At 39.2% G+C, this 25,461-nt stretch overlaps 4 protein-coding genes across 8 annotated transcripts in view; 1 reads left to right on the top strand and 3 right to left on the bottom strand.

Moving 5' to 3' along the window:
* The window catches only part of LOC127530249 (UDP-glucuronosyltransferase 2A2-like), a 58,068-nt gene extending 46,769 nt beyond the window's left edge, over nucleotides 1-11,299 (bottom strand). The window contains exon 1 of the mRNA XM_051944954.1: nucleotides 11,224-11,299. The gene's annotated coding sequence lies outside the window, so the exon portion shown is untranslated. The remainder of the gene's footprint in view (nucleotides 1-11,223) is intronic.
* LOC127532991 (UDP-glucuronosyltransferase 2A2-like) overlaps nucleotides 1-15,861 on the bottom strand; it is a 38,614-nt gene extending 22,753 nt beyond the window's left edge. The window contains exons 1-3 of one of the 2 annotated variants that reach the window (XM_051944969.1): nucleotides 11,224-11,338; nucleotides 9,264-9,409; nucleotides 6,428-8,034 (exon numbers count right to left, since the gene is read on the bottom strand). In XM_051944969.1, the coding sequence (XP_051800929.1) occupies nucleotides 6,451-8,034 (1,584 nt within the window). In that variant the 5' untranslated portion in view covers nucleotides 9,264-9,409; nucleotides 11,224-11,338 and the 3' untranslated portion in view covers nucleotides 6,428-6,450. Of the gene's footprint in view, nucleotides 1-6,427; nucleotides 8,035-9,263; nucleotides 9,410-11,223; nucleotides 11,339-15,711 lie in introns of those variants that run through there. The other variant, XM_051944967.1, reaches the window with a different exon arrangement.
* chrna5 (cholinergic receptor, nicotinic, alpha 5) overlaps nucleotides 1-25,461 on the top strand; it is a 51,287-nt gene that overhangs the window by 12,882 nt on the left and 12,944 nt on the right. Inside the window, exons 1-2 of one of the 3 annotated variants that reach the window (XM_022210154.2) lie at nucleotides 20,691-20,920; nucleotides 21,270-21,410. The exons of 1 other annotated variant lie outside the window; for it this stretch is intronic. In XM_022210154.2, the coding sequence (XP_022065846.1) occupies nucleotides 21,323-21,410 (88 nt within the window). In that variant the 5' untranslated portion in view covers nucleotides 20,691-20,920; nucleotides 21,270-21,322. Of the gene's footprint in view, nucleotides 1-20,690; nucleotides 20,921-21,269; nucleotides 21,411-22,258; nucleotides 22,408-25,461 lie in introns of those variants that run through there. One more of the 3 variants, XM_051944980.1, reaches the window with a different exon arrangement.
* LOC110962236 (UDP-glucuronosyltransferase 2A2-like) lies at nucleotides 300-15,861 on the bottom strand. Of its 2 annotated transcripts, XM_051944971.1 has the most exons (3): nucleotides 15,712-15,853; nucleotides 12,939-14,473; nucleotides 300-769 (listed from the first exon to the last, which is right to left on the bottom strand). In XM_051944971.1, the coding sequence occupies exons 2-3, from the start codon at nucleotides 14,471-14,473 to the stop codon at nucleotides 724-726; spliced, it is 1,581 nt and encodes a 526-aa protein (XP_051800931.1). In that variant the 5' UTR covers nucleotides 15,712-15,853; the 3' UTR covers nucleotides 300-723. The 2 variants fall into 2 exon arrangements, with proteins under 2 accessions (XP_051800931.1, XP_051800930.1); XM_051944970.1 differs by lacking the exon at nucleotides 12,939-14,473 and having other exon boundaries at nucleotides 300-2,304; nucleotides 15,712-15,861.

Below are 25,461 nucleotides of genomic sequence, written 5' to 3'. Positions count from 1 at the left end.
CTTTTATTTTCTAACCTTTCACCTTTACAGTTGTTTTTCTGAATTTTTGCTTATTTTTTATTGGTTTGATGTCAACAATTCTGAAATGAGAGGACACAGCTGTTGGGTTTAGGTGATACGTCCCTCCAGTAAATATCAACTTTGTAGATGAACAAGCAGTAAAGATTTATTGTGCAGTTTACTGCTCGCCTGTTCTTGTTCCTGTATTGTGAAAAGCTTTCTTTTCAAATGTTCAGCAGAGACACAAAGAAAGGTTGGAGCAGATTCAAAGTCTGTACACTTCTCACACTTTTGCAGAATTGATTACATTGACCACCTTTATTACATTAGCATCTCAGAAAGAGGATGCTGCACCTGGTGGATGCAGGTAGCAACACAAAAACACACATATACGCAATAATTAAAATGATTTTAACATCACAATGATTATGAATATCCAGCTGTTTGATTCTACAGTGTTTGTTATGCAGATGGTACCGTAATACGGTCACAACATCCATTTACTTCATTCAAATGAGAGAATACAATATTATATAGTGGTCAAATCAAAACCTGTAAACCATTTTCTTTATAAAATCATGTCATTGCTTTTTAAGTGTAAATTTGTTTTATTAATTCTTAAATCTTAAAATGATATCAAGAATAGATGAATCCATCTCCACATAGGTGTTTAATTTTTTCATCAGTTTCATGTAACTATTGTTCTGTATATCTTTTCATTCATTACTCACGTTTCACTTTAGGTTTACACATTGCATTACACAAACACCTAATCAAGAAGAAAGTAAATAGAAGCACAAGCAGCACAGCCCCACCCAGGAACAGAGCTACATCTACAGAGTGGTAGGAATACCAGGACATTCTGAGTGATGCTGGTTTCAGGTGAGCTGCACCTTTGTGTCTCATGACAAACTCGATCCAGAAGAGGGCGTTATCCATCGGTGTTATTGGCTGATCTCTGTGCAGCCTGGACAGTCTCTGCATGTTCATCCTGTAGGAGGGTTCATTCAGGACCAGCCGTAAAGCCTGTAGGAAGTTGTTGTCCTTGTCCACTGTAGATAATGTAAGAATCTTAGCTGTTCCTCTGTCTTCTAGTCGAAGCAGGTTGTCATATTGGTCAAAAAACATGGGGATGCCCACAACTGGGACTCCATGATAAAGAGCTTCTTGGACTCCGTTTGTTCCTCCATGAGCCACAAACACTTTTATTTTAGGATGTCCGAGAAGGTCATTCTGAGGCATCCAGTCCACCAATAAAGTGTTGTTGCCTAGAGTGTCTGGTCTGCTGCCCTTATACCTCCAGATGACTTTCTGAGGAAGTTTAGCAAAAGCTGCAGCGATCTCATTTGCCATGTCAGCAGGTAGTTCACTCACAAAAGTCCCCAGAGACATGATGATGACTCCATGCTCTCCAGAACTCTGCACAAACTCCTCTAAATGTTGAGGCAGAGGTTTTGCAGGTTTACACTGGAACCCTCCCATGTACACAACATTAGGCATTGTGGGACGAGGGAACTCAAACACAAAGTCCACTCTCACCAGCCAAATGTCTGCATCAATCATTATCTGGTAAAAATCAATATTGGGTCCAAGATATTTGTCACATATTTTCTGATATATCTGATTGACAAGATAAATTTGTGTTTGACTTATTAGATGTGAAATCACATTTTTAACTCTCTGAAAAAAGGACATCTTATCAGTGCCCCCTGATTGTGTTACAGGAATATAAGATATGGGTGAAGGGGCAATGCCAAAATGAGCTTCTCCAGCTATTAACCAGCGAACATTATAAACCAAAGGAAGGTTCAAATATTTGGCCAAAATGGCTCCACCTCCCCACCAGGGGTCAGTGAGGACCAGGTCAAACTTGGTGTCATTCAATTTTCTCATCAACTCTTTGTCATCAAACATTGTTGTTACAAATTCATGCACACCTTCATGAGCTTCAACAATTGTGCCTAACATGCCCACAGTCATACCAAGAAAACTCATCAAGGGATGAGCTCCTCGTTCAAAGTCTATGATCTCAGAAACTACTCTAATGATGAACTCCTTTTCTAAGGTATTGTCTACTGGAACTGTGTAGGTATTGTAATAAGTGGACTTTTCCTTGATGTACCAGCTTTTGTTGGCACGAATGATGGTAAGATTGTGTCCTCTGGAGTGCAGAGCTTGAAGGAGAATATCCATGTTTATCCAGTGACTGCCTTCGGCAGGAAAGACCAAGATGTTGCCACTTTGACAGGTTCTTGGAAGAAGGATGAGCAGCAGCAAAGCACTGCAGAGATACATCAGCCTCATCTGAAATAAAAACAACTGACAGTTGATTAAGGAAGAAGGAATATCATGACTGTGTGATTGCACTTTGATCATTTAGAATTTAGTTTTTAAGTCTAGTCAACACAAAATGTAAACAATGATACAATTTCAAGCTAACTCCATTCATTTTCATTTATTTTCAGAATATCTTAACTCCCTTGGTTTTCACGATTTTAAATTATTTTCTTTCACCCCTTCTTAACAGGTATTTATGTCTCTTCTGTGGGATGTCAGTTCTTTTGATGTAAATGTTTTTCAGCTGCACATCACAACATCTAACATAACAAAATCCGCACACAGTGCCTTTATTTAAAGCTCATTATTTTAACTCATTACCTTTGTAAAGGTTATACATAATGTGTAAATGTGTTTTCCAAACTGCAGTTGAAGCTTGAACACCACATTGACAATAAACTTCTAAACTTTAACATTCATTATATGAACATATGTACAGTCAAATAGTTGTGTCCTACTTACTGTGGTCTGTATTGTTCCTTCACACAGGGAAAGTTGGTAACTTTTTTTGAAAGAGCTGCTACATTAAATCGGAGTCTGTATTTATTTAAGCTTGAGGGGAGGAGCTGAGATACAGTTTGGGACACGTTATGACCTCATGAAGCCCTGGATGATGAAAAAGGACAAGATCAGCCACAGTTCAAAGAGTAGCAAGCACTACAAACAGTAATAAGTGCTCATACAACTGCTTTGGCTGCATTGTTTAACTAATGTTCATTTAGTAATAATCTTGACCTCTCCAACCAGTCAAACACAAATTGACATGATGCTAATTTTGATTGTTTTCTGTGTGTGTGACAACCCTCCACCTGGTGTCCCTGTCTTTTCTTTCCAAGCTGAAGGAGAGTCGTCAGCTGATTGAGTCATACCTGGGTCACTTCAGTCTCCAGCTCTCTTTCTGACAAGAGCTGCTCCCTCCAGATGTACCAGCAGCTTAGTTTGGACTTCTGTTTGGAGTCTTTAATACAGCATTTTGATTGTTTTGTGTTATAATGAAACCATTTTAGTTGCTACACAGTTGTTGTTTCCCTGTTGTTACAGCTTGGCTCCAAAGCTGCAACAACAATGAATGAAGGACGACACATGAAACATAAATTAAAGTGGACAGACATCAGTCTGCTCTGCAATTGTTCCACTGAGAGCAAAAAATTGCTTGTCAGGGTGTTTGGCAGCATTACAGGATTTACATATTAATATTTCTTGCTGTGGCTCACTGTAGCCTGTTGTATTTAATTATGTAAAGACTCAGAATGTAAATTTAATTCATGACAAACACATCTTGAAATTGTAACTGAAGGTGGAACAGAATAATCAAATGAGAATCATGTGTCTCAAATAACAATCAGTCTGCAGGTAGATTTTATCTCCAAAACATGAGACTGTAGTCAATGATAAAGAGTTTATGGTGCTTTGCTTAACAGAGCTTGTCATACATTGTACGTTGTCATGTCATACTTATTTTATTTCTGTCTGAATAGATTTCAAATCTCACCTGTATTATTTGCTGACTTTTTATTTTGTAACCTTTTACCCATATATAGTAGTTAGTTTTTTTATTTATATTGGCTCATATCATCAATTTCCCATTGAGAAGCTGCTGCAGTGACATTAAAGTCATATGCACATGCAATAAATACCAAGTATGCAGATAATCAAGCAGTTCAGATTTGTTGTATAGTCCCTTACAGCTTGCCAAAACAAAAACAACCAGATGTAATTGGTTTGGTAAAGCAATTTATTGCTCAATGACAGAAGTAACGCAAAAGTGGTCAAACAAAGGAAAACAGCTGGTGAATTTTGCTCAGTCATAGAGCCAAATAAAACCAGCAGAAACTAATACAACACAAATGTGCCCGGTGCATATAAACAACTAAATAAACTGGCGCCTCGAAACACCAACATTTCCAATGAAACAAAAGACACGAATCACCACCCCTCAGTGACTACAAGATACATACACACACAAAACACAAGTAGCTTCTCACCACAATTAGCAGGTTACTATCAGGAGCTACAGTCTTCATCAAGACTGGTCGCTCCTCACCGAAATAGCAGCTGCTACCAGAAGCTCTCATTTCAGTTTAGCCACCCCTCAGTGGCTACCGAACGTACGGACCACACAGAACACACACACACACAGAAAACACCACGACTCAAGAGGCACCAAGGGAAACTGGTCACGTTAAATCCCAGCTGCCCTGACTGAAAGTTTGGTTGCAGATTTACATCACACGTGTGGTGATAGTTGGGATCTTGTGGGAGGAGGAGTTGTGGTGGTGGACCAATCCAACGGGTCAGGATATGTGGCGAACCAGGGATGAGAGCAGGTCTGGAGCTGTAGGCTAATTACTTCTGATGACTGCCAGGTTGGCCTTCAACCAGCTGTAAATAATATATTCTCCACGCGCCATCCAAAAGGCTCTACAAAGTCCATTACCAACCACATGACTAGCACAGAACATAATAACCTCAAAAAGAGGATGATGATGGCATAGAAATAATATAATATTTTAGTCCCTCTAGATAAGCTCTATGTTCGCAAGTACAGTATAGTGTATGAATTTTTATAGAGCTCCTTCATTATGAAGGATTACAACACAGCTATGCATGATTAAGGACATGGCCAATTTAAGTGACGAGTGGGTGTCATCACAGGACAGGCCATTACGCAGAGATGTACAAACCTGACCAGTCTGTATTTATCTATTCCAGAAGGGAGGAGTTGGACCAGCATTCAGGATGCACTGTGACCCAGTGGGGTTTGGAATGATGAAAGGAAATAACTGATCAATCTGAGAGCAAAGAGCCATGATAAAGAGATTACTGATGGATAGGATGAGTACATTTGGCGTTATTGAGTCGTAAGTGCTGACGAAGCTGCTTTGGCTTGTTACCATTAATGATAAATTCATATTGTAGTTATCCAACTCAATAACTGCGGTTCAAATGTGTTACAGAATTACCTAATCAGAATAATGCAGCTCACGTAACAGTCAGTCTAGTCACACTGTTGTCCCTGTTCTTCTTTCACGTCTGTGTAAGTATAGCTCAAAAAGATCCAGTAATATTTCCCAGTGATTTTCCAACCTTTTACTTGTACATTTACAAACACTATATTCATATGAACTGACAATATTGAGTTCTCTACTAGGATGCTGCTACTGTGAGATTTAAGAGACGAATATTTCCAATAATTCCCAAGTCTGTTGATAAACAAGCAGGTCAGATTTATTGTACAATTCTCTACAGCTTGATATTTCTTTTTTCAGAGTTGTGCAATGGTTTTGTTTGAAATGCTCTACAAAGAGTTACAAAAATACACATTTTGGCATTAATATCAACCGGGACACCATCATAACTCACACGCTTCACAGACCTGTGCAGGTATAAACACAAAAACACACATATACACAGAAGTGAAAGTGATTTCAACACCAAGATTGAGCATAAAAATCCACAATGGGACAAATAATTTCAAACCTAATTTACATTCATTTCTTCTGCTTCATTTTTACTATGTTATTATGAAGATGTTTACAACATCCATTTAGGGCATCCGAATAATTTACCAGAACATGAATATTGAGCAAATCAACTCAAATATTCCATATTAATCTGATGATCAATGCAATTTTTTGTTGCCATTCAGTTTTTACAATAGAATTTCAACATACACTGTACAGACAGGTGACAAATAAAGGAAAATTTAAATTTAAGAGTGGAGAACAACAACTAACATACATGCTACAATTCACAATGAAGTAGGTAACATCCAGTCAGAATTTGCTGGATGTGAAAAAATGCTGACTCAATTGTTCCTGGTTTTCTATCATGATTGAAAGAAGGAAAGATTGAAGTGAATCTAAAAGAGGGTTCATTGCTCGAGAATGGATGGCAGGAGCTTAAGAGTGCTTTATTCGGATCTCAAAATTAATATTGAGATGCCACCACAACGATCAAATATTCGGGTCCAGCCCAAGTGGTGTGCATTCAGGCCTGAATGCTTGGGCCCTACGGAGTGGATCTGGTGGTTCTGTTATGTTGTGGGTGCCAAACCTGAAACAGAAGTCCAATCGGTTTAATTTGTCACCTGTCTGTATATCCCTTAAATCATTACTCACGTTTCACTTTAGATTTACACATCATATTACACAAACATCTAATCAAGAAGAAAGTAAATAGAAGCACGAGCAGCACAGCTCCACCCAGGAACAGAGCTACATCTACAGAGTGGTAGGAATACCAGGACATTCTGAGTGATGCTGGTTTCAGGTGAGCTGCACCTTTGTGTCTCATGACAAACTCGATCCAGAAGAGGGCGTTATCCATCGGTGTTATTGGCTGATCTCTGTGCAGCCTGGACAGTCTCTGCATGTTCATCCTGTAGGAGGGTTCATTCAGGACCTCCTGGATAGCTTTTAGGAAGTTATTGTCTTTGTCCACTGTAGCATACGAAAGAATCTCAGATGATGCCCCTTTCTCTTTAAGTCGAAGCAGGTTGTCATATTGGTCAAATCCCAAAGGGAGACCCACAACTGGGACTCCATGATAAATAGCTTCTTGGACTCCATTTGTTCCTCCATGAGCCACAAACACTTTTACTTTAGGATGTCCGAGAAGGTCGTTCTGAGGCATCCAGTCCACCAATAAAGTGTTGTTGCCCAGAGTGTCTGGTCTGCTGCCTTTATACCTCCAGATGACTTTCTGAGGAAGTTTAGCAAAAGCTGCAGCGATCTCATTTGCCATGTCAGCAGGCAGTTCACTCACAAAAGACCCCAGAGACATGATGATGACTCCATGCTCTCCAGAACTCTGCACAAACTCCTCCAAGTGTTGAGGCAGAGGTTTTGCAGGTTTACACTGGAACCCTCCCATGTACACAACATTAGGCATTGTGGGACGTGGATATTCAAACACAAAGTCCACTCTCATCAGCCAAATGTCTGCATCAATCAATAACTGAAAAAATTCCTTATCGGGCCCCAGATACTTGTCACATACTTTCTGATATACATCTCTGACCAAATACTTCTGTGCCTGGTTTACTAAATATAAAATCATGTTTTTAACTCTCTGAAAAAAGGTCATCCTATCAGTTAAACCAGAACCAGTTATAGGAATATAAGATATGGGTGAAGGGGCAATGCCAAAATGAGCTTCTTCTGCTATTAACCAGCGAACATTATAAACCAAGGGAAGGTTCAAATATTTGGCCAAAATGGCTCCACCTCCCCAACAGGGGTCAGTGAGGACCAGGTCAAACTTGGTGTCATTCAACTTTCTCATCAACTCTTTGTCACCTAGCATTGCTGTTACAAATTCACCCACAGCTGCATGAGCGTCAACAAACGTACCAAACATGCCTACAGTCATATGGAAAAAACTTGTCAAGGGAAGAGCTCCTCGTTCAAATTTCACGACCTCAGAAACTATTCTTTTGATAAATTCCTGATCTATGCTCCTCTCTACTTGAACTGTGTAGGTACTGTAATATGTGGAGTTTTCCTTGATGTACCAGCTTTTGCTCGAACGCACAATAGTTAAATTGTGTCCTCTGGAGTGCAGAGCTTGAAGTAGGATATCCATGTTTATCCAGTGGCTGCCTTCAGCAGGAAAGACCAAGATGTTCCCACCTTGACAGGTTGTGGGCAGAAGGATGAGCAGCAGCAAAGCACTGCAGAGATACATCAGCCTCATCTGGAATAAAAACAATAGCAATCAGTAGACGAAACTCTGTAATGTTATTCCCCCATAACTGTCCTGGGATCATTTCAAACTCACTTGTTTTAAAACTTATGTCATTTGAAATGACTGTTCTGTGTCTGAATGAACATTCTGATAACATATCCATAATAAAAATTTGGGCAACCAGCTTGCTCGGTTGAACCTAGTAAAAACTGAGAATCACTTTAAACATGGCACATGTTAGAACTGCATGAAGTTACACTAATGGATGTCTATGTGGCTCTGTGAGTTTGAAGAAGTGATCTAGAGGAGGCTTTAGCCAAATTACAGCACCAACAATAGTCCAGAAACATCACAGACCTTTTTTCATTCATCTTGATATACAAAGTCACATCTACACTACCAGTCAAAAGTCTGGACACACTTCCTCATTCAAACGAATGACACACTTCCTCACAGAATGAATGACACACAACCTCATTCAAATGAATGAGAAAGTGTGTTTTGACTGGTAGTGTACAATGAAGTTTAGTTTGTTGCTTCAGCTGTTTGCAGGAGTCTTATCTCTGGGGTTTATTAAATACCTGCAGCATCAAACACCAGCAGGGTGCATATGGGCATCGCCAGAGAGAGCGCGTGCTGTGAAGCTCATTGCACAACAGTAACCACATTAATTCGTTATAATAATTAATTATTTTCGACATGGAGATGGAAGCTTGCTCGGGACGTAACAGTAAATCCCTTCAGGAAGTGAGCTGTAATACAGAGTCACAGGTTATAAGCTGCAGTAAAATAGTTTGTCACGTGGTGTTTTCAATGTATTGTGCAAGATCTCTCTGGATGTACTGTATGCATGTACGAATGGCGTCACTTTCACAGATTGAGGAAGTCCGCAATTTGTGAAAGAGTCAACATCCAAACTGCGCTTCTTGTCACGATTTCTCACTCCCCTCATTTCCCATCATTGTAAAGTCTTCTCTTATACTTTTCCATGACACCGAATAATCATTTCTCTTTCAAAAGTCAGTTATTTTGACACAGAAGCGCAGTCGCTCTTTAAAACCGCACATCACTGCTGGTAGCGCACCATTTAGTGTTTTCCTTCTCCACCCACACTGCAGCATATTTAAATGCTATTTAAAACTGCAGCTCCATTTAAGACACTTCTCAACCTAACCGGGCTGTGAGGTGAAGTTATGTATTATTTGAACATGTGTTTGGTTCAACAGTTTCTTACTTACTGTGGTCTGTATTGTTTCTGCAAACGGATAGAATCGCGGAGTTACAAAACTGCTCGGCACAGAACCAGTGCGGCAAATCCGATCAGTCTATCCAGAGAGGAGGAGCTGAAGCAGGAGTCCAGACGTAGTATCGTGTCAGTGGAGCTCTGGATCATGAAAGGCAGTAACTGATCAGTCTGAGAGCCACCAGTAATAATAGCACAGTTTACTGATTAACAGGACCTTTATTACACACAGAAGCAATGGGGTGACTTTATTTACTATGGCTCGTCAATAATCCTTCATTTAAGACTGTGTCCAGATTGCTTTAATCGTGCCTTGTTGTTCATTCAGGCCATTTGTCTGGTTGTTTAAGCATAATCCTAACCTCATTACAAGAAGATGATTGACTTATTTCCACTCTGTCACTTGGCAAAGACTGTGAAACTACAGAACAGACTACACATGAAATGCAATTTAAATTAGACTAATATCAGTCCGCTCTGGCTTTGTTCCACTAAGCACAAAATGAACTTGTCAGTGTGTTGGCAGTATTACAGTGTATGGATGTTAATCCTGCTTGTCTCCACTCACTGGGTGACAACAACAAAATGTAATTTCTGTGACTGACACTGCAAACAGCTTGATTTTACAATACTGTAAAGCCTGACCCATCAAAAAATAGTCAGAATTTTAATTTTTTTTTTTGGAACTGAGGTGTTATTACCCCTTTTAACAAAATTCAAATGATGCATACGCATGCTATTAAGTTCCAGACTGAAGTAGTAGATGTTGCTGACACACCACATCTTCGACAAACTTGATCAGTTTCCATATTACACTGAAAATGCCAAAACAATGTGCTTGTTTGTGTCAGTGCACCTGGAACTTATTTTGCGAACAGCGCTGCACTAAGGATATTACTATGATGATTGCCGTAGGTGCCTCTTAGCGGTTAACACGATCAGGGGCACCTGTATCATCTTTCTGAAGTAAGATTAACTTTGGCAGTCTTGTCTAACTGATAGACACATCTCAAAGACACAAGCCGCAACAACTGAACAAGAACCACAGCCATCACCACAAGTCAAGAAACTGGTTACTTTCACTGTGGCTAATCCGAGCAGCTAAGTTTGGACGCAGCCACAGATGACCCTGAAACAGAACAGCAACGAACAATGCACTAAGATTTGGATTTAAATGGGCAATGAATGCGATTGAACAGTGAAAGATCAACAAAGCAGAGATGAACAGCAGACATAACTGCAGGAGACTGTTTCGTCTCAGTCAGTATCACAGTAAATAGAGGAGAGCGTCTGAACGTCACATGATGCTCTGCCATCATCACTGCTATTTCTATTGGATATATTCAGTCACAGCAATCACTACTCATGAAGTAACCGAGTTATGAATGACAGATTCCCTTCCATCTCATGCTTTTAATATACAGCATTTAAGATATATCTGCTCCAAATATTGGCCAACAGTGTTTGTTGATTATGAATGATCACCATCAGTATTGGCCATGAAAAAAAAACACATCAGTCCATCCCTACTGTAACTATACGTGATCATTTTAAATATTTTTTTAAAACTTTGTTAATAAAAAAATGGGAACAATATACCTTCCTCATTATCTGTAATTGTCCTATTGCAACTTCCTGTAATAGTTATGCTGCTTTGCTTTAGAGTCAGTTCTTTTGACATAAAAAATGCTTTAGTCTTTGAAACTACACATCACCACTTTTAGTGTAATAAGACAATTTGCACTGTTTATACTGCTCCACAAAGTCTGTAATTCACGAAAGCCCATTTGTAGTGACTTTTTATTTTTCTAGAAGTTCAAATGTGATTTACAAACTGCCCCTGTATTTTAACAATCTCTGCTCTGCTGACCAAGCTGCAAAGTTACCTTGTACATTTCATTTGCTTTTATTATAATATACTTTCAGACTGCCTTAGTGGAAAGGTTTCTACTTACTGTTGTCTGTATTGTTGCTCCACACAGAAAAAATCACGGAGATAGAAAACTGTTTTGTACAGCACCAGTACGGAAGTTCAGTCTGAAAAAACTACAGACTGGTCTTCCGTACTGGTGCTGTAGGAAGCAGTTTTCAGCTCCTCCCCTCTGTAGAGGAGCTGAAGCATGATTCAGAATGCACTGTGACCCAGTGGGGCTTGAGACAGTGAAAGACAATAACTGCTCAATGTAAGAGCAAAGAGCCACGATAAGGAGATTACTGATTGATAGGATGAGTACCTGGGATGTCTTTAATGGGTGTGGATTGCAAATAATCATAAATTCAGACTTGAAGGTGCACTATGAACAGTAATAAGTGCTCATACAGCTGCTTTGACAATATTGTTTTTCTCGTTATCATTTATTTAACAATAATCTGAACCTCTCAAGGCCAGCTAAACACAAGATGACATGACAAAGATTTTGGACACAATCAGAGAATAAACAATGGACTACATGTGGAATGTAATTGAAATTGTGCCAACATCAGTCTGCTGTGGATTTGTTCTTCTGAGAACATAAAAACTAACTTGTCAGTGTGTTCAGCAGCATGACAGGATTTGGATGTTAGTACCTTGTCTGGACTTACTGCAGCCTGTTTTAGTAACTCTGCTGTTGTAATGACAACAAAGAATAATTGCCATTACTGACAAATTCATGTTGAAATTGTCCAACTCAAGAACTATGGATAAAAGGCATTAAAGAATGAGCCAATCAGAATCATGCAGCTCACATCGAAATCAATCTGAAGGTAGATTTTAGGTGCAGCCTACACGGCTATAGTCACTGGTAAAGAAATAGATTGTAGTGCTTTCTTTCAATTACGGTGTTCAGTGCAAAGTTGTGTCACAGTTTTGGCCCAGCCCTTGTTTATTTTTCCGTCTGCCAAGAGGTCAAAGGACTCTTTTCATTGTTTAATGACCTTTTATTTTCTAACCTTTCACCTTTACAGTTGTTTTTCTGAATTTTTACTTATTTTTTATTGGTTTGATGTTAACAATTCTGAAATGAGAGGCCACAGCTGTTGGGTTTAGGTGATACGTCCCTCCAGTAAATATCAACTTTGTAGATGAACAAGCAGTAAAGATTTATTGTGCAGTTTACTGCTCGCCTGTTCTCGTTCCTGTATTGTGAAAAGCTTTCTTTTCAAATGTTCAACAGAGACACAAAGAAAGGTTGGAGCAGATTCAAAGTCTGTATATTTCTCACACTTTTGCAGAATTGATTACATTGACCACCTTTATTACATTAGCATCTCAGAAAGAGGATGCTGCACCTGGTGGATGCAGGTAGCAACACAAAAACACACATATACGCAATAATTAAAATGATTTTAACATCACAATAATTATAAATATCCAGCTGTTTTCTTTCTACTGTGTTTATGCAGATGGTCACTACATCAATTTACTTCATTCAAATGAGAGAATACAATATTATATAGTGGTCAATTCAAAACCTGTAAATCATTTTCTCCGTAATATCGTGAAATTGCATTTTAAGTGTAGATTTGTTTTATTAATTCTTAAATCTTAAAATAATCTCAAGAACAGATGAATCCATCTCCACATTGGTGTTTAATTTTTCAATCAATTTCATGTAATTATTGTTCTCTATATCTTTTCATTCATTACTCACGTTTCACTTTAGATTTACACATTGCATTACACAAACACCTAATCAAGAAGAAAGTAAATAGAAGCATGAGCAGCACAGCTCCACCCAGGAACAGAGCTACATCTACAGAGTGGTAGGAATACCAGGACATTCTGAGTGATGCTGGTTTCAGGTGAGCTGCACCTTTGTGTCTCATGACAAACTCGATCCAGAAGAGGGCGTTATCCATCGGTGTTATTGGCTGATCTCTGTGCAGCCTGGACAGTCTCTGCATGTTCATCCTGTAGGAGGGTTCATTCAGGACCTCCTGGATAGCTTTCAGGAAGTTGTTGTCTTTGTCCACTGTAGCATACGAAAGAATCTTAGCTGCCCCTTTCTCTTTAAGTCGAAGCAGGTTGTCATATTGGTCAAATGCCAAGGGGAGACCCAAAACTGGGATTCCATGATAAATAGCTTCTTGGACTCCGTTTGTTCCTCCATGAGCCACAAACATTTTTACTTTAGGATGTCCGAGAAGGTCGTTCTGAGGCATCCAGTCCACCAATAAAGTGTTGTTGCCCAGAGTGTCTGGTCTGCTGCCCATATAACTCCAGATGACTCTCTGAGGAAGTTTAGCAAAAGCTGCAGCGATCTCATTTGCCATGTCAGCAGGCAGTTCACTCACAAAAGACCCCAGAGACATGATGATGACTCCATGCTCTCCAGAACTCTGCACAAACTCCTCCAAGTGTTGAGGCAGAGGTTTTGCAGGTTTACAATGGAACCCTCCCATGTACACAACATTAGGCATTGTGGGACGTGGATATTCAAACACAAAGTCCACTCTCACCAGCCAAATGTCTGCATCAATAATTAACTGAAAAAAATCTTTATCGGGCCCCAGATACTTGTCACATACTTTCTGATATACATCTCTGACTAAATAATTCCGTGCCTGGTTTATTAAATATGAAATCATGTTTTTAACTCTCTCAAAAAAGGTCATCTTATCAGTTAAACCAGAACCAGTTATAGGAATATAAGATATGGGTGAAGGGGCAATGCCAAAATGAGCTTCTTCTGCTATTAACCAGCGAACATTATAAACCAAGGGAAGGTTCAAATATTTGGCCAAAATGGGTCCACCTCCCCAACAGGGGTCAGTGAGGACCAGGTCAAACTTGGTGTCGTTCAACATTCTCATCAACTCTCTGTCACCGAGCATCGCTGATACATATTCACCCACAGCTGCATGAGCATCAACAAACGTACCAATCATGCCTACAGTCAAATGGAAAAATTTTGCCAAGGGAAGAGCTCCCCGTTCATATTCCATGACCTCAGAAACTAATCTTTTGATGAACTCCTTATCGAAGCCCCCCTCTACTTGAACTGTGTAGATACTGTAATATGTGGAGTTTTCCTTGATGTACCAGCTTTGGCTGGAGCGAATAATAGTTAGATTGTGTCCTCTGGAGTGCAGAGCTTGAAGTAGGATATTCATGTTTATCCAGTGGCTGCCTTCAGTAGGAAAGACCAAGATGTTCCCACCTTGGCAGGCACTGGGCAGAAGGATGAACAGCAGCAAAGCACTGCAGAGATACATCAGCCTCATCTGGAATAAAAAGAATTAGCGATCAGTTGATGAAACTCTGTAATGTTATTCCCCCATAACTGTCCTGGGATCATTTCAAACTCACTTGTTTTAAAACTTAAGCCCTTTGCACTGATGTTCTTTGATATGACTGCTCTATGTCTGAATGAGCACTGATAACTTTTAAATAAAAGTTTGGGTAACAAGCATGCTCGGTTGAACCTAGTAAAAGCTGAGAATCACTTTAAACATGGCACGTTAGAACTGCATGCAGTTACACTAATGGATGTCTATGTGGCTCTGTGAGTTTGAAGAAGTGATCTAGAGGAGGCTTTAGCCAAATTACAGCACCAACAATAGTCCAGAAACATCACAGACCTTTTTTCATTCATCTTGATATACAAAGTCACATCTACACTACCAGTCAAAAGTCTGGACACACTTCCTCATTCAAACGAATGACACACTTCCTCACAGAATGAATGACACACAACCTCATTCAAATGAATGAGAAAGTGTGTTTTGACTGGTAGTGTACAATGAAGTTTAGTTTGTTGCTTCAGCTGTTTGCAGGAGTCTTATCTCTGGGGTTTATTAAATACCTGCAGCATCAAACACCAGCAGGGTGCATATGGGCATCGCCAGAGAGAGCGCGTGCTGTGAAGCTCATTGCACAACAGTAACCACATTAATTCGTTATAATAATTAATTATTTTCGACATGGAGATGGAAGCTTGCTCGGGACGTAACAGTAAATCCCTTCAGGAAGTGAGCTGTAATACAGAGTCACAGGTTATAAGCTGCAATAAAATAGTTTGTCACGTGGTGTTTTCAATGTATTGTGCAAGATCTCTCTGGATGTACTGTATGCATGTACGAATGGCGTCACTTTCACAGATTGAGGAAGTCCGCAATTTGTGAAAGAGTCAACATCCAAACTGCGCTTCTTGTCACGATTTCTCACTCCCCTCATTTCCCATCATTGTAAAGTCTTCTCTTATACTTTTCCATGACACCGAATAATCATTTCTCTTTCAAAAGTCAGTTATTTTGACACAGAAGCGCAGTCGCTCTTTAAAACCGCACATCACTGCTGGTAGCGCACCATTTAGTGTTTTCCTTCTCCACACACACTGCAGCATATTTAAATGCGATTTAAAACTGCAGCTCCATTTAAGACACTTCTCAACCTAACCGGGCTGTGAGGTGAACTTGTGTATTATTTGAACATGTGTTTGGTTCAACAGTTTCTTACTTACTGTGGTCTGTATTGTTTCTGCAAACGGATAGAATCGCGGAGTTAGAAAACTGCTCGGCACAGAACCAGTGCGGCAAATCCGATCAGTCTATCCAGAGAGGAGGAGCTGAAGCAGGAGTCCAGACGTAGTATCGTGTCAGTGGAGCTCTGGATCATGAAAGGATCATTAAAGGAAGTAACTGATCAGTCTGAGAGTAATAATAGCTCAGTTTACTGATTAACAGGACCTTTATTACACACAGAAGCAATGGGGTGACTTTATTTACTATGGCTCGTTAATAATCCTTCATTTAAGACTGTGTCCAGATTGCTTTAATCGTGCCTTGTTGTTCATTCAGGCCATTTGTCTGGTTGTTTAAGCATAATCCTAACCTCATTACAAGAAGATGATTGACTTATTTCCACTCTGTCACAAAGACTGTGAAACTACAGAACAGACTACACATGAAATGCAATTTAAATTGGGCTAATATCAGTCCGCTCTGGCTTTGTTCCACTAAGCACAAAATGAACTTGTCAGTGTGTTGGCAGTATTACAGTGTATGGATGTTAATCCTGCTTGTCTCCACTCACTGGCTGACAACAACAAAATGTAATTTCTGTGACTGACACTGCAAACAGCTTGTTTTTACAATACTGTAAAGCCTGACCCATCAAAAAAAATAGCCAGAAAATTCCATTTTTTGGAACTGGGATGGTTATTACCCCTTTTGACAAAATCCAAATGAAAAAAATTGCCATATCATTTTGTTTATGATATATTTTGTGTGTCAAATTTGATACATTCGTCGTTCTTGATAACTTTCTGCTCACATCAATCTAAAGCAAATCTCCACTTGCTCCAGTCTACTAATTAGCATTGAGCGAGCTGACACACTTTATAACTAAAACATAAAATAATAATCAATAAAATTTGAAGAAAGAACAAAACAGCAAACTACAGGGAGCTTTGTCTTCATCGCCCAATAGGCTCTCACACTGAACATATGTACTAATGCCACATACACACGTGGACCAAATTGTTGGTACCCCTCAGTTAAAGAAGGAAAAACCCACAATTCTCACTGAAATCAGTTGAAACTCACAAAAGTAACAATAAATAAAACTTTATTGAAAATTAAATAATCAAAAACAGCCATTACTTTTGAATTGTTGATTAACATAATTATTTAAAAAAACAAACTAATGAAACAGGCCTGGACAAAAATGATGGTACCTCTATAAAAGATTGAAAACTATTTGACCAGAGTGACATGATTAACTCAGGTGTGTCATTTAATTGACATCACAGGTGTTTCCAAACTCATAATCAGTCAGTCTGCCTATTTAAAGGGAGACAAGTAGTCACCCTGCTGTTTGGTGAAAAGGTGTGTACCACACTGAACATGGACAACAGAAAGCGAAGGAGAGAATTGTCCCAGGACATCCGAAAAAAAATTATAGACAAACATCTTAAAGGTAAAGGCTATAAGACCATCTCTAAACAGCTTGAAGTTCCTGTGACAACAGTGGCTCATATTATTCAGAAGTTCAAGACCCACGGGACAGTAGCCAACCTCCCTGGACGTGGCCACAAGAGGAAAATTGATGACAAATTGAAGAGACGGATCGTTGGAATTGTATCCAAAGAGCCCAGAGCAACCTCCAAAGAAATTAAAGGTGAACTCCAAGGCCAAGGTACATCAGTGTCAGATCGCACCATTCGTCGTTGTTTGAGCCAAAGTGGACTTCATGGGAGACGACCAAGGAGGACACCACTGCTGAAAAAAACTCATAAAAAAGCCAGACTGGAATTTGCAAAAATGCATGTTGACAAGCCACAAAGCTTCTGGGAGAATGTCCTTTGGACAGATGAGACCAAACTGGAGCTTTTTGGTAAGGCACATCAACTCTATGTTCATAGACTCAAAAACCAAGCATACGAAGAAAAGAACACTGTCCCTACGGTGAAACATGGAGGAGGCTCAGTAATGTTTTGGGGCTGCTTTGCTGCATCTGGCACAGGGTGTCTTGAAAGTGTGCAAGGTACGATGAAATCTGAAGACTATCAAGGCATTCTGGAGAGAAATGTGCTGCCTAGTGTCAGAAAACTTGGTCTCAGTCGCAGGTCATGGGTCTTCCAACAGGACAACGATCCAAAACACACAGCCAAAAACACCCAAGAATGGCTGAGAGAAAAGCGTTGGACTATTCTAAAGTGGCCTTCTATGAGCCCAGATCTGAATCCCATTGAGCATATGTGGAAGAAGCTGAAACATGCCATTTGGAGAAGATACCCATCAAACCTGAGACAACTGGAGCTGTTTGCTCATGAGGAGTGGGCCAAAATACCTGTTGACAGCTGCAGAACGCTCATTGACAAATGCAGAAATCGTTTAATTGCAGTGATTGCCTCAAAAGGTTGTGCAACAAAATATTAAGTTATGGGTACCATCATTTTTGTCCAGCCCTATTTCATTAGTTTGTTTTTTTAAATAATTATGTTAATCAACAATTCAAAAGTGATGGCTGATTTTGATGATTTAATTTTCAATAAATTTTTATTTATTGTTACTTTTGTGAGTTTCAAGTGATTTCAGTGAGAATTGTGGGTTTTTCCTTCTTTAACTGAGGGGTACCAACAATTTTGTCCACGTGTGTACGTGTACATACCAAGAATCTGTTCTATCTCCTCCTTATCCTCATCTTCTGCTAACTGCTCTGTGTTACTTGTGTTTCCATCCAGTATCCAGTAATGTGCTTTCTTTCTCTCTCTTCTTCTTCTAGTCTTTTTGACATCTAAAAATTTGTCAATATAGTTTAGCTATTACGATTTCAGTGGAATTTTTATTGTAAAAATACTCAAAATGCATTTGAAAATGACATTTCATTCATTAAATAAGTTAATTAGGTCATCAAAAGTAGTGTGTTGGTGACATTTTCAGCGTAATTTCTTTCTCTCTCTTCTTCCTTTAGTCTTTTTGATGTTAAAAAATAGGTCAATATAGTATTGCGATTATGATTTTAGAGGATTTGTTATTGTAAAAATACTCAAAATGCATTTGAAGATGGCATTTCATTCATTCATTAGGTTAACTAAGAAATGAAAATAGCATGTGTTTGTATTTTTATATAGGTGTAATGCAGATTACATTACAAAAATGGTGACAATTCAGGAAAAAGCAGGTTATAATCCTGGAGTATCAAATTTGATACATTTTAACACAAGTTAAGAAAAATAAGCAATGAATTACTTAGTAAACATGCATTCTTTCAATGCACAAAATACTTACTTTTTAAAACAAGTCATAATTTAGATGTTATTTTTACCATTACTTCTTGAAAATTAGCAAGGATTTTCCTGAAAAAATGTGTGTGGACGATTTCATGAGAGTAGCCATCTTGAAAAGGGGCAAAATAAGACTTTAGCTGCTTGTAGTGGAATGATAATCCACAAAGAATACAAGAATACATGTATCAGGTTATATACAACAGGGTTTTTAGGAAACTAGTTATTATGTTGATGAGACAGAGGTCTCAGAAACTCATGTATCAGATATGATACAAATGGCTTTACAGGTGTAGAACTGTGGTTTAAAGGTGTTGCAGAGTGGGCAAATCAGAATGATGCATATGCATGTTATTCCACTGATATTTATCAGTCTGGACAGATCATTGGACACGCCCTCAAGCTGCAGCCAGCCATTTATGTAAAAGACCGTTTGTTTAAGGTATGGCCTATTGATGCTTATAAATATCTGTTTTATATCACAAATCTTCTGCCTTTATTTCTATGGATAAACCATTGCATCTGTTTGTTTGTGTGATATTCACAGTGAATATTTAGTTGCCAGTTTCTATGTTTACCTCTCTTTAGCAGTGTTGTGTATGCATCCACTGTAGGAAGATAATAAGTGTAGGTGTATCCCCTGTGCTTTTTCTGGAGCCACAGAAAGGACAAGATGCTTCATTGCACATATCAAGTTTTATAATTTGAAATAACAGCCAAGGTCAGAGATGGGCTTCCTTCTCTCATTCTATCATGTAAGGGGACACCACATGCCCTGGAAAGAGTTTTCCTTTCATAAAACATTCTTCAAACAGTTTTTTTGACAGCAAATTCTTATATTTTTCAGTTTCCCCGCTCATGCTCATTTTCACATTCGATAAAATATACAATAGCTAAAATTGAACAGCGTTTTATTCATGCAATATTCAAAAGGCAGCCTTTGAAGTTGATACAACAATACGGGTTTTGGGAGCCTTGTGTGTTCCCGAAACTGTCATTCCTCAGTAGCAGTAATTTGAACATTCTCTCAAGACTTTTAAAAATTGTGCCTCATAGAAAATTCTGTTTTATCCTTCTCACAAATTAATAAACAGTTCTTCTGTTTATGTTTAGAAATACTGGAAAACTGCTTACAAAACTATTAATTCTAAGACAGGGAGTAGCTACCTTTTTTTAAAGGTACTGAAAAACTTGTGTTGTACGACCATGTGTCATTATAAATCTATAGCTCTGCATAATTAATGGGTAAAACTGGCTAAAATGAATGTTTGTGAATTTCTGCAACTCAAGTGTTTTGCAACCAAAAAATTCAGTTGTGAAATAATACAGTACTACATATGTTCAACTGGATGTGGAAAATGATTTTTCATTGCAAGCTAGATGTAGACATTTTTTCATTCCAAACATTTCTGAATCCCACAGTATGCTGTTTTCATAGAAGCACAAACATGTTCAAATGACAGGAAAACTGCTGGTCCAAAGTGAAGCATCACATGCAGCCGTGGACACCAGGTAATGACCTTAAAACTGCTCCGGAAATGTGAGGCAGAGTCTCAGTGGCAGATCTGGCCATTTGCTGCTGTGGAGAGGCAGCGAGGTGGCTGCACGGAGGGGGCGACTCTTCCTGCCTGTGATTAGTGACCATAAGAATGCTCGAGGAAGGGGAGGGACGGATGGATGGTGGTGGTGGTGGTGGTGGTGGTGGTGGTGATGGTGGGGGCTGGGGCGGACTCTCTGAAGGAGGAGGAGGAGATGAGGATGCGTTGCCTGTACACAATTGGAGGCAGCAGGGAGTGAAGCAGCATCAGTGAGAGACGAGAGAAAGAACCTGCATGGAATGGAGGAGCAGTGAAGCAGCGCTGTCGCTTTTGCGAGGATTCCCCCCCACCTCCACAGCCGCCGCCACTCTGGATTGTGTGTTAATGGACGAGACTCAGAATAGGTATGTGTTCAGCATGTGCATGCTTAGAGGTGAAACGTCATTATTACCTTGGCTAGGGTCACATTAGCAAGGTGAGGGTAGTACATTCTTGTTCAGGATGTTGCTCAGTGTATAAAAGCTGTGTAATAAATGCTTTTCGTTATTCAGTGTAGGTGATGCTTTTGTTGCTTTACACAGCATCTTCCCTGTACATGCAGCTCTATCAAAGTGGAACAGGGGTGACTACCTTAGGATGTGAACCTTTAACCCAAGGCATGGTTAAAGCTGTTGCCCTTGTAGCTCAAATGTACACTCTGTACGCAAAAGCTGCTCTTTCTAACGCCTGCTGTTTCTATTGTTCATTTTCCAGCTCTGGGATGCCCAAGGGACCAGCTGCATGGAAGCAGTGCCACCTCTGATATAATGCTGAGAGCAGGAGGAGCAGCCACCTCTCTTGCACTGCTGCTGCTGCTGCCGTTGCTGTGCTGGTGCCACCTGTGCCATTCACTGCGTGAGTGTTTAAGCACCGGGACTGTCTCATGAAATTACCATAGTGGGATGTAATAGGCTCAGTGTGACAGATGGTGTTGCGGAAGATGAATTGGACTCATCTTAGCTGGAGACATGTCGAAACAGAGAACGAAGATGCAATATTCACAGATGGAAGAGTAAAAAATGAAGAGAGAAAAGCACTAATTTGACTATTTACAAGTTCATATGAAATTTTACACTTGTCCACATAGTTTAGTGCCCACTTTTTGGCAATAATTGAGCTATTGCACAACACTGTACAGAAAGTAAATATCTAGCAACTAATAAAATGGCACATTTTTGATATCTACCAAGTGAAAGACTAATTTTAACTAAACAGTTGGGCCTCATCCTGATAGATTTTGTTGGGGGGGGGGCGGATTTACCAATAATGTGAGTCTTCTTTGAGGGTAATGCTAAATCATAATGCAGGAAAATGTTGGGCTAATGCAGGAGTTCAGGTCATATCACATAGATGGTTGTGATTCAAAATAGTTCACAATACAGGACAACGCTGCTCTTCACCACCAGGGCAGAGCTGTGGGAGCTGAAAGCAGAGCCGGCCCAAGGCATGAGCGAGTTAAGCGGTCGCTTAGGGCCCACCACCACCAGGGGGCCCCCCAGAGTCCTTAATAAAAAGCAAGTGTAATTGTTAAAAAAATTAGAAAAAAAACCAAAACAATGAATAACCATTGTTCCGGGTTGTACAACAATAATTTTGGTATAATTTTGTAATGCCAGCTAGGTTGCCAAGTATGTCAACCTTCGATGGTATCAATAAGTGGACCTAGTTACTCCTGCAGCAGAATACCTTAGCGGCTGCGCAAGTTCAGTGACAGTTAGAGTGACAGTGTCATTGCTCAATGGCGGACAGAAGCAAACAGAAATGTTGCTGTCCAAGAAAATGTACCTCTCAGGGGCACAAAAAAGAAAGAGAAAACGGTTGGAGGAGCAGGAAAAGAAAAACAAGGATAAAGGTAGGTTGTATGACTTTTTTATTTTGATAAATGTTGTGAGCATCGCAAGTTTAGGGCTCAGTCTGAGTCTTGTTTGCCACGGTGCCTTTTTCTCCTCCGGTTGGATATTTGGTAATTGCAATTACATTTTCTAACCTTTAATATATAACAAATCCCTTCACTGAACCCAAAATTATCTAAATCCTCGACTCTAAACATAACCGGAATTAAAACCCGTTAAGGTTCAGCGGCCCGCGTGGGTGGGCCGTTTTGATATTTACATAAGCATTTTTTGAAATAGAATGACACTGCCAACTTGATGATAGAAATATTATACACCGATGGAAAGCTTAGATTCTCACGAATCCTATAAACCACTTTCAGATGTGATTACCACAGCGGGTAATATAAACACATTTGTCCGACAAACAACCAATATCCATCCTTCCGTTCTCTATACACGGCTTTAACGTACACAGCGTGACTCACATTTGCGGGTTCATTACACACACATGAAAAGAGAAAGAGATCAGTAAAAGCAAAAGAAAGCAAAGATTTTATTGTTCTAGAGAACTTGTTTTTTTATGTATGTTATAAAATCATATAAACATGTCATGTGCCTTTTCAAATATGAAAATATGTTTTTCTGGCATGCCAGTCTGTACTTTTATACTCTGTTTTACAATCATTTGTAATAAAAAGTAAGCTAAGCAACCTTACAGGTAATTTCTGTTAAAAGATAAAGGAAACTTAAAAAAAAACATCTAAATGAACTTCCAACATCAACATAGTCAGTAATGATCAAAGAACTTGATTACATTACTTGAGTAAAAGTAAATTGGGTCAAAATTTACCACAATAAATGTAAAAGTAATTCAGTGAAGTGAAAGTAAAGAAGCATTTGCTGTAAAGTAAAAGCATAAAAACTGCTGAAATACACACTATGAATTATAATTTTGGGGCTTAAAAATTACTACCAGTATGATTTCCTGCATGGTAACACAACTGGGTTTATTGAGAAAATTATAAACAACACTTGACATTGACTGTGCTCACAACAGGCACAAAGCACTGAAGCCTACATTTTAATGATAATATAACATTCAATTTATCACATGTAGGCCTACTTTCTCTATCAAACAAAAACACTTTCAAGTCTATTTGTATTTATTTTTAGACATACAGTTTAAAAAAATAGTTGCATTACCTTCAGTCAAGCTCATTCATCACAAATTGTTTCAAACTTTATTGTTCATTGGCTGCAGTACATTTCTTAATCCACTCGTGGCACCAATTAGTCAAACTGACACTGCGTGATACATGAATGATACAATGAGGGAAAAGTGTGACACACACGATGAGGTCTCATCTACCCATCACTACTTGACCAGCGATACGAATTGACAGTGACTGCAAAAATGGCTCCCATTAAAACATTTAGGCACGACAAAACCCGTTCTTACGAACAAGACAAATGATTTCAACGGAATATAAAGTTCCTAGTTTCTTTTGATAAAATGATTTATAGAGTGCCCGAAATTATATCATTCAATGGCAAAACAAATTCTGTGTTCAAATTCTCGTTCTCTGTTCAAAAAGGTAACAGTTTTGAAAACAGAACTAACTCCTTCAGAAAACCAGTTGTTAACCCAGAGTTGAAGTTTTCTTTCACATTTTTAAGTAAAATGAAGGTCATGACATAACCTTTTTATTATAAATAAAAATGAAGTGGGAATTTGGTACCTAACATGTAGTTGTTTTTAGAAAAAAAGTAAAAGTCACCACTTGATTCCAGATTCAAGTCCTTTGTCATCTTTTTCAAATTTGTAAAAAGAACTGATGTGGCATTTTGGAATGGCTTGTGGAAATCTGGCCAGAATATAATAGACTGGACTAGTTGACATGTTTTGATCGCAAGGACAAGTGGGTTTATATTTGTCATATTTTCTCCCTATCACTAATTTTTAGAAAAGAAACATGAAAATTTTATTTAATTTAGTTTTTGGAAATGGCTACAAATACAACAAAATGTGCTCCAAATTGTGCCAGAATGCCCCATTTTGCATCTTGATTTTCAAAATTTTTCCAGGGGGGCATGCCCCCAGACCCCCCTAGTTGCTTCACACCTCTGGCGCAACCCACCACCTCACAGCCATTTCAACCAAGGGCAAACACTGTTGACATATATTCAGATTTTGCGCTGAAGTCGTTCGTCGGGGGCCCCCAAGGTAAATTTCGCTTAGGGCCCACTGAAGGCTTGGGCCGGCCCTGACTGAAAGTAGTGTGCATTAAGAAGATAGCAGTAGAGAATGACTACATTTATGTTGTCAGTAACTTTGATATGACATTCATGTGGCTTGAGGCAAGCAGTTAGTCATCAAAATGTGGGTAGATGATCTGATGGATGACAGAACATCTGGATTTGAATCTTCTTTCTGTGTGAACTTCGCGTGTTCTCCTGTGCCTGCATGGGTGCTCCTTCTTCCTCCCACAGTCCAGAGAAGTAAATTCTAAACAGGCTGTAGGTGTGTGTCACACAAGTGTGATTGTGTGTGGTTGTGTTTTGCTGGATGGCAGCCTGTCCAGGGGGTTTCCCGTCTTTCACTAAATATCAGCTGGGATGTACTCCAGCCCCATGTGAGAATAAAGCAGGTTTAGCAAACAGATGAATGGATGATGTGATGGACAGGTTTTGGGGACAGGCAGGCCTTCTCTTAACTTTTTTTTCATGTTATTTTGTTACTGATGGTTTGCATATTTGCCTCGTTGTAGCAACATATCATCTTTAGGTATTGTAATCCTTAACATCTGTATGGTAAAATAACATACTGACATTATATATTCTGTGGTTATTTTATGTAGCTGTTTTCTTTTTGCAGTGCTTCCCACTGATGCTGGCAAACAGCAGCTAGCCCTGCCTCGAGTGAATCATTTAACATTAAATATTAATTTTACTCAGCTTTAGGTGTAAATATCATTTCAGTAGATGCTGACTTTAAATGAGCTCCCTCTTTGCGTCATAGCACAGGCTTCATTTCATGTGTTACTGCATCTTAGACTTGTCCATTTATCAAC

This window comes from Acanthochromis polyacanthus, chromosome 2 (genome assembly GCF_021347895.1).
Source record: "Acanthochromis polyacanthus isolate Apoly-LR-REF ecotype Palm Island chromosome 2, KAUST_Apoly_ChrSc, whole genome shotgun sequence".
Taxonomy (NCBI): domain Eukaryota; kingdom Metazoa; phylum Chordata; class Actinopteri; family Pomacentridae; genus Acanthochromis; species Acanthochromis polyacanthus.
The sequence above is the reverse complement of the archived record's forward strand: the minus strand, read 5'-3'. Positions and strand labels throughout refer to the sequence as shown.

Coding starts and splice junctions, on each gene's coding strand:
- LOC110962236 (XM_051944970.1), bottom strand. CDS start 2,304: ATGAGGCTGATGTATCTCTGCAGTGCTTTGCTGCTGCTCATCCTTCTT.